This window comes from Musca autumnalis, unplaced genomic scaffold (assembly GCF_047663935.1).
Source record: "Musca autumnalis isolate F117 unplaced genomic scaffold, ASM4766393v1 scaffold_5, whole genome shotgun sequence".
NCBI lineage: Eukaryota > Metazoa > Arthropoda > Insecta > Diptera > Muscidae > Musca > Musca autumnalis.
This window is the reverse complement of record NW_027412088.1, coordinates 12972543-12985834: the sequence shown is the minus strand read 5'-3', so window position 1 is coordinate 12985834 and position 13292 is coordinate 12972543. Positions and strand designations below refer to the sequence as shown.

Here is a 13292-nt window from a genome sequence, read left to right as displayed (position 1 = left end):
AGTAAAAGTTGTAAACTGCTCCCATATGAATTGTATGGTGTCTGAAGTAAAGGAACGCTTTTCGAGTAAAAAGTTGTAAAACTTTAAGATTCTTGCACGTAAAGGAACAGAGCTATTGTCAGTTTAGAATGACGATTTTTTGCAATTATCGATAACTGTCCAACCGTCCAGCAACCACAAAATATTTTGTGGTTGCATGATGAATAGACTGCGGAATCCTATGCAAATGCATATATGGTTAGGATGGTCGTAGAGAAAATCTGATTAGACAGAAACTCGTTTTATTACAAAATAAAACGAATTAGGCCCAGAAATTTTTGCATATTTTGCATATTCTGCATATCGTGCATATTTTGACATATTTGTACATATCTGCATAAAAAGAGCATATGAAAAACCATATGCAAAAATATATTCAAGGATTTGTGGTCTAAATATCCTACCAAAATGGCTGAAATTTGGTATTAAGTCTTCGTTAGGGGTATGCAACTTTACAACTGAAATCTGTCCGCATAGGTCCACGTCTTCATATAGGCCCCATAGAACGGTAACTACCGATATACGGTATTTTGAAGGTTGTGGCCTCAATATGCCACCGAAATGAGTGAAAATTGGTATTTAGTCTTCGTTGTGGGTATAAAACACTCCACCTGAAATTTGTCGGCATAGGTCCACGTCTTCATATAGCCCCCATAGAATGGGACCTCCCGATTTTCGGTATTTTGAAGGTTGTGGCCTCAATATCCCACCGAAATGACTAAAATTTGGTATTTGGGTTTCGTTGGGGGTATAAAACTTTTCACCTGAAATTTGTCGCTATAGGTACACGTCTTCATATAGCCCCCATAGAACGGTACCTCCCGATTTTCGGCATTTTGAAGGTTGTGGCCTTAATATTACACAGAAATGGCTGAAATTTAGTACTTAGTCTTCATTTGCAGTATTAAACTTTCTCTTAGAATTTTTTTCGGTATAGGTCCATGTCTTCATATGGCCCCCATAGAAGGGCACCTCAGGATTTCTGGTATTTTGAAGGATGTGCCCTCAATATCCACCCGAAATGGCTGAAATTCGGTATTAAGTCTTCGTTGGGGGTATAAAACTTTCCAACTGAAATTTATCGGTATTGGTCCACGTCTTCATATAGCCCCCATAGAATGGTACCGCCCGATTTTCCGTATTTTGAAGGTTGTGGCCTCAATATCCCACCGAAATTGCTAACATTTGTCATTTTGTCTTCGTTGTGGGTATAAAACTTTTCACCTGAAATTTGTTGGTATAGGTCCACGTCTTCATATAGCCCCCATAGAACGGTACCTCCCGATTTCTGGTATTTTGAAGGATGTGCCCTCAAAATCCCTCCAAAATGGCTGAAATTCGGTATTAAGACTTCGTTGGGGGTATAAAACTTTCTACCTAAAATTTGTAGGCTTAGGTACTGGCCTTCATATAGCCCCGATAGAACGATACCTCCCGATTTTCGGTATTTTGAAGGTTGTGGCTGTGGTTATACATTTTTCTATTTTATTGACTTGTCTGAAGAGAATTTTAAACAGAAAAATTTTACACATAGGCATTTTTTGTACCTATAATTGAAATATTTGTTGCATAAGAAAATATGTAAAATGCATAAATTTTGCATATGCAAAAATTTATGCATTTTGCATAATTTTGCATATGTCATATGTTTCGATTGCAATGTAATCAGAAGCCAAAAATATGCCCAGTCCCAAAATTTGACATGAATCGGACCGAAAATAGGGGTTGCATAAAATTCCGCTGTCTAATGATGAATGACAAAAATGAACGGCCACACTAGCAATCACCAACAAAGCTGTCATTAAAAACTGACAATGTGTACCCAGCTAAACGTTCACGGGCTCTTAATCAATTGTTCGCTTAATGAAAACACATATGTATATACACCAAATAGGAAAAAACAAATAGTATAATTAAACTACAAAAATATTGTATTTAGATAAAGAAAGGTTAAGTTTGCATTAAGATTACAAAAGATTTAAGATTTCTGTCCAAAACAAGGCATATTGAATAGGTAATAGCTTCGATATATTAGGATATGTCATGTAAAAATGTTCTTTCTTTAGAAATTAATTTTATTACAATGGGGGTTGACACTTCACATTGATCTAAAAAAATAAACAAAACTCATTACATTACGAAGGCATCACTTAGCATAGAAGACGGCGTCACTTTATTCATATGTGAATGACTTGTGAACTAGATTGTGAATCGTTCGTTCGTTGATCGTTCTTCGTGGATCTTTCGGTCGGCGCTCAGTGAGCTATTAAACTATAATGAACTATATCGACTGATCTAGTTCATACGCTCTTTTCAATGAATCGTTCAATTGAACTAGTTCGTTCTTGAACTATACAACTCTATTCCTTATAGTACATGTATGTATGTCTTTACTGAACCTTATATTAAAAAGGATTTAAAAATGACATATTGATATACACAAAGTCAGGTTATTAAATATTGAGAGAATCTGAGAGATCAATATGAAGTCTGGATAAATATCAGTGTTATATCTCCAGTCAAACACAGAAACATATTAATAGAGTAAGAAATCTTCCATGGCACAATAATAAAAGTAGGCCTATAATACTACGTTAAATATTATTGAAAATTTGCCTGTTAAAAATACGCCAATAATAATTTTGTTTGGTTTAAGGGGTTATAGCCACTCATTGAGCATCAAAAACAGTTTTCATAATTTTTTACAAGATATTTAGCAAACTTCTTTTTTTTTTTTTGAAAAATATTATATAGTCTTCTGACAAATGCCCGCCCACGAAACACTGTATTTACTAAAACAGTTTGCGGTGTCCACTATAGCTCGAAAACGAATAAACCGATCAACATATATTTTTGTGGAATTATTAAGCATCTAATAATCTTGTCCTTAAGCGAACAAATATCCATTTAAAAATGGTGAACTGAGTGCAGCAAAGGCGTGTTACCAGTTTTCCGCTATGGGCATTGAAATTCCAACTATCCCAGGTCTATTTGCAAGAAAACTGATCGGGTGAAGGAGAACTTGGTAAGCATACTTCATTTGGGGAAATGAAATATGTACTGAGACGGCAAAAACCTGGAGAGCTTTGAATATCAGTCAGTGGCCTCAAGAATAAATCTAAAGTTCACAGAGAAAGGTCACCTCACACCCACATTTATCAGTGCCATCACCATGTTTTGAATGTATCGCGTTGTCATGGACGATGAGCTCAATGGGTGGAATAAATCCCCAAATGTCGATTACTCCTTCGTGCAGGAATTGATGATCAATTATGCTCAATTAAAAGCATCAATTCACTGAGAAGAGTGAGATCGCTTTTGCGACGTTTAAACAGATCCAAAACATCTGCATGGCACATTGGAATCCTCATCCCATTTTAACCCTTCTTGTGTTTATCCTGATGCCAGCAACCCGGAACAGGTTCGTAAAATATGTTCATTCATTTCTTACCCATATGCTGATCATTGTTTAATTGTTAATTGTTTCGCAGTGAATTTTTTGCAGAACTATCTGTAGCTCTTTGTCTCTAACCAAAAGATATCAATTGTTTGAAGACCCACTGGAAAAAATATGAATCTCAAATCAGCATTGCCGGAAGCAACTGGAACCGAAATAATGGATAGACCCTTCAGTATTTTTACGACCAAATGCGTTTCAAACAATTTGGAGTCGATTTAGCCCTGTCCGTCCTTCTGTCGGTTTGGCACACTATAACTCTCAAAACGAATCAACCGATTTGGTCCAAACTTTTCATCTCGTAGTATTTAAGTTCAAAGATGGGCCATATCGTGTACAGTACACTAGAGTTGAGTAGTTCCGGAACGAACTAGCTCCAAGGAACCATTCCGGACAAGGAACTATATCCAGCTCTTTCATTTGTATAGTTCCTTTAGTTCATATAGTTCCAGCCGTGCATATAACTCCATGCATTTGTATAATTCATTTTCTTTATTTAATTGCACACGCACTTCGATCTTTCTTCAATAAACGTAGATCACATCCTCGTTACATCGCTGCAATTTATTAACTTTTATGTCAATTTATCTACCAAAAGATGAAAACAAAAAGAAAGCGAAAGATTCGTTAAACTAATTCACTCTCGGAACTATTTGGAACGAAGGAAATAAAAAGAACGACAAAAGAGAAAGATTCTCGGAACTATTTGCAACGAAGGAAATAGAAAGAACGATGAAAGAGAAAGATTCACTGAACTAAATCGCTCTCGGAACTATTTGGAACTATAGAACTATATTGAGGACTAGTTCCTTTTGGCAAAAGGAACTAGAAAGATCGATCCGCTCTAGGAACTAGATTGCCCAACTTTACAGTACACGATAGTTCTCAAAGGGAGTAACCGGTTCTTTCAGTCATAGATCAGAATATAGTCTATATGTCAGTCTTTCCCCTGGATAACTACCACACAAAATTTTTCGCAAAAGTGCAGTTTATGTATCTTTTTGAATTTTTTCACCGCGTCTCCTTTTTCGAAGGTATATTTTTTCGGGGACAACTACACACTTCCTGGGGTAATAGCCCAGTCTTAATGATAATGGCTGATTGGCATGATTACTAACGAAAGGAATGAGTCCCATCATTAGATCCCGTTCCAAGAAGGACTGTTTCGGTCCAATCCCTTAGGTACCTCTTCCGCGAAGTTCAACACTTCTGCAGTTTAATCCCATATAAGGTAATTTCTCGGATCTTGTTAAAATTTTAATAGGTGGCAGTCGTTATCATTTTTACTATATAATTACCCAGCAAAATATGAAGGAAGGGGTTCCATGAGATTACGTGGTTTCCTGTCATCTTTTGTATTGGTTCAAACGAAGTCGTGAAAGATACGATTTTTTCATTAGCATTTGAACCAATGCAAAGGAAGTCGTGAAAGATCCGATCTTTTCATCAGTATTTGAACCCATTCCATAGATCCAATAGAGATGAATTTTGTGTTTTTATTTATACACATTTTTCTAAATATATAAGATTAATTATTTACAAGAGGCTTGATGTTGTCGGAGACTCGAAATCACAACCAACGTTGTTAAAACTCTCGTCGTATTGATAATGCCATTGCAAAGGGTTGTTGAAAATGACATGCCAATGCATTGGTGGAAATGGCATATCAAAGCATTGGTGTAAATGATCCAAAAATGGATAGCAGCTTTTGGGGTCAACGCTCATTCATCGATGAAGATGCTAAAAAGATGACATGCCAGATCACTTGCACCCATGATTGAATGACATCTTTGGCATCGAACATTTTGCTGGGGGTCGATTACTCCAACAGAACCCATGGTGTTGCAATACAGGAATGGTTGGAGTTTTTTGTGTAGACTGTGTGGATTGAGTCTGTCTGACTTCTTTTGTCACCTACGAAAATACTATTCACGTTTAAAAATTAGGGATCTATTCACAGTAGATTTTGGTCCACTATTCTTATTCGTCGTCAAAGACAAGAGATTCTTTTTTATTAGCTGAGATAAAATCACCAGTCGGAAAAATTGTGAAACATACTCAGCAAAACTCTGCTTACAAAGCCATTATTTTAACAAAGGCGTGACGCCAGAAATATATATTTATTTTTTGGCCACTAAAAGTCGATGGATAAGTACCCAGCAAAATGTTTGCCTCCAAAGATGCAGTTAAATGATATGTACAAGTGATCTGGATGTGCATCAAATTATGCATTTTCTCTGATGATTTTTACAAGAGCGTGACTACTGAAAGATGCACTCCAAAGCACTGCATTTTAACTAACCCTTTGGCACTGCATTTTAACTAACCCTTTGGCATCGCATTTTAACTAACCCTTTTGCACTGCATTTTAACTGATCCTCTGGCACTGCATTTTAACTGACCCTTTGGCATTGCATTTTAACTAACCCTTTGGGGTAGAATAGGAAGCAGTCCAAAGCACGTGTTTGGTACAGGCATTCTGCGGAAATTGTGCAAGCCATTACAAAATATGCCAGAACAAATAAAATGCATTTATTATTTGTGCAAAACAAAAATATTAACAACTTTATTACATTAACACAAATTATGAAAATTCTCCATTGAATTCAATCGCAAACATGCGTGTTTCCTCCGCTTGCATTTATTCCAAGCTGAACTGTTTTTGCTTCATTTGCTAAATGGGTTGTCTTCCCATCACCAGTTAAGATTTCGACACGTACTCCAACAGCACTCCATTCGGAAATTTTCTTCTGGTGAGTTGCCGGAAAAATGTTCACAAATTAAATATTATTTAAATATTATTTAGTTTGTATTAACAAATGTTTGGACATGTTAACACGCTTATCTCTTTTTGGAAAATGAAAGCCGCTGCCTGTAGAGATGTACAATCTGATTTATGTACATATAGGGATCTCTAACAACTGCTAATAAAATGTAGCGAACGGAGTGCCTTTTTCACGACTCCGTTTGGACTGCATCCGGATGCTGTTAAATTGTGAGGAATTGGAGTGCCTTTTTCACGACTCCGTTGAACTGCATCCGGATGTTGTTAAAATGTGACAAGTGGATGTGATTCTTTGGATTGCATCCAAATGCGGTTAAAATGTGAGGACTGGAGTGCCTTTTTCACGACTCCAGTTGAACTGCATCAAAACATGCCGTGACAGAACTAGTCCACATTGCACTACTTCCAATTTATTTTGCTGGGTAGTTAAATACGTAGTTACGACCTTTAGTAGCCATAGGTTAACTACATATTATATATATAAATTTAAGTGAACGAAATATAACCAGTTATTTCTGATGACATGTATATCCACAACATATTAAGTTGTTACCGATTTTGCCAACTCCGGTATCACTATTGGCCAAACATAATATATCCTACAAAACAATCTCTACACGCAGAGAAAAAATAGGATTGATCTAAAAATATTCGAGGAGCAAAATATGTATTGTGAAGACATTGTTAGATTCCGTATGTAATATTGTGACTCCAACAATCGTTTTTATCAATTTCCACAATTGTTTTTGTTATATCCAACAATAGTTTTTGTTATCTTTACAATATTATTCTCTTTTCTTCGAAAATTTTTTATCCATCTCTCGGTATTCGATGCCGTGGTGAAAAAAACAATTTTGGTGAGTTTTATTTGTATGATAGGATGATTTTATCTTTGTTTTTTTTTTTTGTACATGTACATCAACCATGTGATTCTTGTTTTTATTTGTTTCTTCTTTCTCATTTTTCTTTTGATTTTGATGGTTAGGTTATACCGGCAAAATCTGAGAAGTGTTTTTGAGAGGAAACTTGTCTGGTCGTAATTTGTGTTTTCTCTTCACTTTGTTGCCAGTTAAAGCAGCAAAACTTGACCATTTATTGTGTTCATCAGTACTCGTAATATTATACGTTACATTTATATCAAAGTTATGTGGAAAACGTGGTTTGCTTGACTGCCAACATTTTATGGTTGGAGCAAATGGTGGTCTTTTTGGATTTGCAATTTCAATGCTTGAACAAAACAAAAAAAATGTTGGAACAAATATATATACATTAGGCCGGGGCGATTTGTATGGAAGGAAAAAACCCTTAATGGGCCCATCGTTTTTCTGATTCCTGGGATTTAACTGAGCAAAAAAGTCCACTAGAGCATAGGTCTACGATGAAAATCGAGCCTCCCGATTTTGACTTTAAGTTTTTTATCCACGTTTTTTAGAGATTTTGGCATATAACAGCCAAACCTTAGAGATTTTCTATCGAACGAATGGACAACAACTGTAGCCAAGACAGTATTTAAGAACTCTCTAGTACATCGCAAATGCATTGAAACGCTCCTTCAGGCAGTTTGGCCTTGAGAACGTGCAAACATTTCGAAAAATTTCGATAAATGGCACTGTGCTACAAAAGTTGACTAGACAAATATTCAAGCGTTCTGATGCAAAATTATATCGTGTTGGGATCCATGGACAACGACAATGCCTTTATTTCGTTTGGGTCACTTCGGTTTATTTTTTATAACGGTAAAAATAGTGAAAATATGGGTTTCTTACATTTTCAAATTTAAACAGACATACCATCTTTTTTCGATTTTCACTACATTTACCGTTATAAAATTCGTTTCGAAGTCGGACAGAATATCTAAAACAAATCCGATTCTGATGTCGAATTCTGTACGAATGTTGTGTATGGACGTGGTCACCGAATTCGGAAAGAATTTTCTAATGAAATTCTAAACAAATATTAGAGTTTCCAAACGAATTGGTTCCGAATTGGAAAATTCTGAGAGAAATTTAGATTTTCTGACGAATTTGGAAAAAAAAATCTGGAAAATTCGGTGAAATTGTACATTTTGTGAAGAAAATCGGTCAGAATTCGGAAAAAATTCGAAATCAGAGACTTCAAAAAGAATTGTGGACCAATCTACGTAGGCGGATAAGGTATTAAACACATAAAATTACAACAAGATACAGATGTGAATACATCTTGAGATAGATATTTAGGCTATCAACAATTCGACGGTAAGCTTAATCGAGAACTCGATATTTCTATTACCTAAAATTGTTGTAATATTTAATATTTTATTGTAACTTGAGTAAGTCAGTCAGTAGCGGACTGGCAAATCAGGTTGGGTATAATATTTTTAAAACTTTCTATTCCAAATTGGGCGACATTTTAGCAGAATTCGATCCATAAACTTTTGAAGCGGATTGATCCGACCACCGACGAAGTCAGAGGGGCGGGGTCTGTGGCCCTTATATTGGTAATTTTTTAGAAGATTTTTCTCGAGATGCATTTTTGGCATTTCCCTAACCCCAACATATGACCAAAGTACACAAACTTGGTCGAAGCGCTTACGACTCTCCGTCGGTTCTATTTAACTACACACACAAAATTCCAACATTTTTATCTCCTGAAGCTGAAGTTTTAACAATAAGACATAATTTTTTTTTGTGGAACTCCAATCTTTATAAAAGTTTTCCCATATTTATATAAGTTTAGTTGGCGTTAAGCGTTTATAACCATTTCAAAATCCTTATTATTAAAAAAACATTGTTCCACAACATCCCATACGGGACAAGGGAGACTTCTCTCATATCAATGAGTGCACCCCGATTCATATTTAGCTCAATGATATGGACCTACTGGTTATCGCCGAGTCCGAACGGCGTGTCTTAAGACACCACTTGTTCACAAGTTTTTTCCTTATTATAACACTATATAATTTTTTTTCCCATATTTTTTACATCTAACCTTGAACAAATTCCGACGGTTTTGTACAATTATTTAAGATGGAATCCGCATTACCTTCACTCATTACAGGAGGATTTTTATTTCCATTTTGAACGAAGTGTCCGTCGATATGTTCCAGATTTTTAAATTTCTCAACAATCATTTGAATATTTTTCGGATCGCGTACATTTTCCAACAGATTGCGAAAATATTCATATTGTTTGGGTGGCACTTTGGCTGAACCACCGCTATTTGCAACTAATTTTTCGAAAATATGCTGAAAAGTTTGTTTTTGGACATCGGTCAAACCGGTGATTGATGATCCAGCGACGGCTGAAGCCATGGGTGATGGTGGTGTTGTCGGTGGAGATGTAACAACGGAGGAAACCGGATTCGATGTTGCCGTCGTTGCAGATTGATTTGGTGGCGGTGTGGTTTTAATGTCCATTTTGTTTTCAAGCTTAGGAAACAATTTATTTAGTTATTATTTTTCACTTCTTCAGTAATTTTCTTGTCAAAATTTGTATTGTTGTTAAACTGACTTCATAATATTTTTTTAGAATTTTTTTAAAACACTTTTTTCTTAGTAAATTTTTGTTATATTTTTTTTTCTTTTGATTTTTCAATTTGAGCTGGAAAGCTTTTAAGCTCTTGTTTAGTTGTGTTTAATAGAATGTAATCCACTTGCCGTCATAACGAGTTCAGTTATTTTAATAAATTAATCCAAGCAATGAACTAGTAGTTGTTGTTGGCCAACAACATCTACTACCGTTCGTTTGGCGCTGCGTTGCCTTACAAATTGGCGTTTAATTATTTGATTGCACAGACACCCACACACTCATTCGCACGCTAAACGTACAACCAACCAACACACTCACGAACAAAACTTTGCAAAAAGTTTAAACGCGTCGTTAAAGTCGTTTAACATCAAGCGGAGCGCCAAAAACACGTAACGTTCTGTCTTAGAGCAAAGGTAGCAATAAACAAGAAACCCCATAAATTCTGGCACAGAAGCAATATTTCTTCGTTCACCATGAAATCAGACAGACATTCAGTGGAACTGTTGTTGTTGCCGTTCGAAACATTTATTCATTCATTCTTCACACAGCCCAGACAGGGGAAATAAAATTCAAATTGGAAACAAGTTTTAGTTGGTGGTTGTTCTGGTAACTCTCAAAAGGAGGCGGAGTCTTAACTGGTATCTCAAAGTACACATCTACGCGCTGCTATACGCTAGGTGAGCTGGGATTTGTGTGGATAAATAAACAAAATATCCTTTTGTTTTGAAATCCTGGCAAAGAGAGTATCTAGTAGAGAGATAGAGAGTGAGAGAGGTCCTTTTGTTTATGTGTTTGTCCTTCAGCAACAAATCCCATTGCTGTTATCATCGTTCGTTCTACAGCCGCCCTTGTTGTTTCGAGGTGGTGTTGCAGCGCGTGCTACCTTTGCTTTGTTCTATCCTTGCTAAGCTGTTTTTGTTTTCATCCTACCGAAAATTTGCCAAAAAAAAAAACAAAATAGTGTGAAAACTTGGTACTGTGGTTTAATTCCTTTATGTTTATTTGTGTGTGTGTGTGCGTGCGTAATTGTTGTGTTATCTGCCTCATTTTGCTCCGCTTGCAGAGAGTGGTTGGTGTATGGCATTAATTCTACTTGACTTGAAGCCATTGTATAATGGCAACGGTAATAGACAAATAGATTACGGAGATTTAGATTGTGTTAACACATTTTACATTTGCAGTTTTTGAGTAGCAGCAGACCAGGAGAGAAGATACAACAGCATTAGTGGTTAATTAGGTTTTTATTTGAAGATATTCTAAAAATGCCGACTTTGGATAATCAGATGTGAGAGTGTGTGTGTCAATATATAAACACGTATAATCAGTCTATATGTATGTATCATAGGTTAATTACAAATTCTGCTGATAATTGAACTTACCAAAATGGGTTGATAAATTTCATGCTTGACATAGCATTTCTTCCAAAGTGTCGGCTGTAAAATAATAATGTTAAAAAAATTACTCATTAATAAAGCACGGTGACATTTGAATAGCTTTTGAAGACTAAAATAATTGAGGGAAATTTATTAAAGGGATAGCATACAGAAAACATTTTGGATTCACGAAGATTTGAAATAGGAACATATTTGCTTTAGATAATAGCGCGCAGTTCCCAATCACAATCATCAAACAATCAACAATTATCTTTCTTGGTCTTTTGACTTTTGCTGAAATAAAGAATTTCACCAATTTCGTATTTCCATCTTCTTTGAATAGAATCAATAAACAATAAACAATATTTATAATATTGATATATTCGTCTACAAAATGCACAAAAAATAATTAATCTAGAGAAAACATGGATTTTTAAATATACAAAGAAATATTGGCTTATCTTTGCGTGAGTTAAAATCGTTTTTTCCTGGTCAAAACCAGGGCTGTGGAGTCAAGCCATTTGTCCTTCGACTCCGACTCCAGAACAGTTTTTTTCACGACTCCGAGAGTAGTTTCCTATACCACTGTAAATGAATATAATATTCACCATTTTTCAACTTTTCTAATACTCGGACCATATGTGTTTATATGTATGTTGTTTTCCTTAAGGTATTTTGTAATGTAATATGATGTAAAATTCATGTTCCATTCAGAATCTGCTGTATCTTACATCGAAAAGTAGCAACAAAATCAAGTTAGAAAGTTTCAGACTATTTTGCAGGAATATATCGACGCCTCCAAATAATAGTATGCTAAGTCGACTTAGCATATTTTTATATTTAACGTCCTTTAACTTAAATTCTGTCAAATTTTGGTAATGATCGGACAATCCGAACAGAAGTTATTAACAAATATTTACTTAGCATACTACTGAAGGTCAAAGAAATTTCCAAACTTTTAGAGCTTGTCCTGAAAAACTCGCATTTCAGAATTAGCAAACTATTATTTGGAGGTGTCGAACGTCCTTTAACTTAAATTCTGTCTAATTTTGGTAATGATCGGTCAATCCGAACAGAAGTTATAAACAAATATTGACTTAGCATAGTACTGAAGTTCAAAAAATTTTCCAAACTTTGAGAGCTTCTCCTGCAAAACTCACTTTTTAGACTTAGCATACTATTATTTGGAGGTGTCGATATGTGCAAGCATGTCACGGTGTGCCTTAAACAAATTTAAATGGAAGGTGCTTACACCAGGGAAGTTTTTGCAAATTCTGAAACTACAATGCTCATAGATGAGAAATATCAAGAAACAAAAAATCGCCATAGGGATTTAAAAATAAGTAGCGATTTAATTTCAAGTTTTTAGGGGTTCTTTAGGTTTTCACTATTTTGCTTGGAAACCGCGAGCCCTTTGTAAATGGGCCAAAAGAAAATGTTGTAGCTGTGAACATTTTTCACAAGATTGACCTTTTTGATATTTTCGTAGGTTCTACCGTTTTTGAGATATAGTAGTTTAAATTGAGACAGTGCACTGACTGTATCGCCTCCTTATAAAACAATATCATGCTCAGTGCGCCTTAACTAACTTTTGGATTCTGAAACAGCAATGTTCATAGATAAGAAAAATAAAAAAAACAGAAAAATCGCCGGAGGGATTTTTTAAATAAGTCGCGATCAAAATTTTAGGGTTTTTTAGGCAGGTTTGCTTGGAAACCGCAAGTCGTATCGAAATGAGTCTAAAAAATGCTGTAGCTGTGAACATTCTCTACAAGATTGACCTTTAGGTTTTTTTAGTAGGTTTTACCATTTTTGAGATATAGAAGTTCAGTTCAAATTTTTAGGGTTTTATCTTAAGTCTTCAAGATTTTGCTTGGAAACCGCAAGTCATATCAATATGGGACTAAAGAAATTGTTGAAGCTGTGAAAATTCTCTACAAGATTGGATAATTTATTTTTTCCTAGTTTGTAATATTTTCAAGATATATAAGTTTAATTTGGGAAATTGCAGTAATGAAATTGTTTTATAAGGAGGCGATACAGTCAGTGCATTGTCTCAATTTGAACTTCTATATCTCAAAAACGGTAACACCTATGAAAATATCATAAAGGTCAATCTTGTGGAGAATTTT

General features: G+C 35.3%; 1 protein-coding gene across 2 annotated transcripts in view; it reads right to left on the bottom strand.

The window, feature by feature from the left end:
- Rx (Retinal homeobox domain-containing protein Rx) overlaps positions 1 to 10210 on the bottom strand; it is a 116884-nt gene extending 106674 nt beyond the window's left edge. The window contains exon 1 of one of the 2 annotated variants that reach the window (XM_073957834.1): positions 9303 to 10210. In XM_073957834.1, the coding sequence (XP_073813935.1) occupies positions 9303 to 9675 (373 nt within the window). In that variant the 5' untranslated portion in view covers positions 9676 to 10210. Of the gene's footprint in view, positions 1 to 9248 lie in introns of both variants that reach the window. The other variant, XM_073957833.1, reaches the window with a different exon arrangement.
- Between the last annotated feature and the right edge of the window lie 3082 nt (positions 10211 to 13292).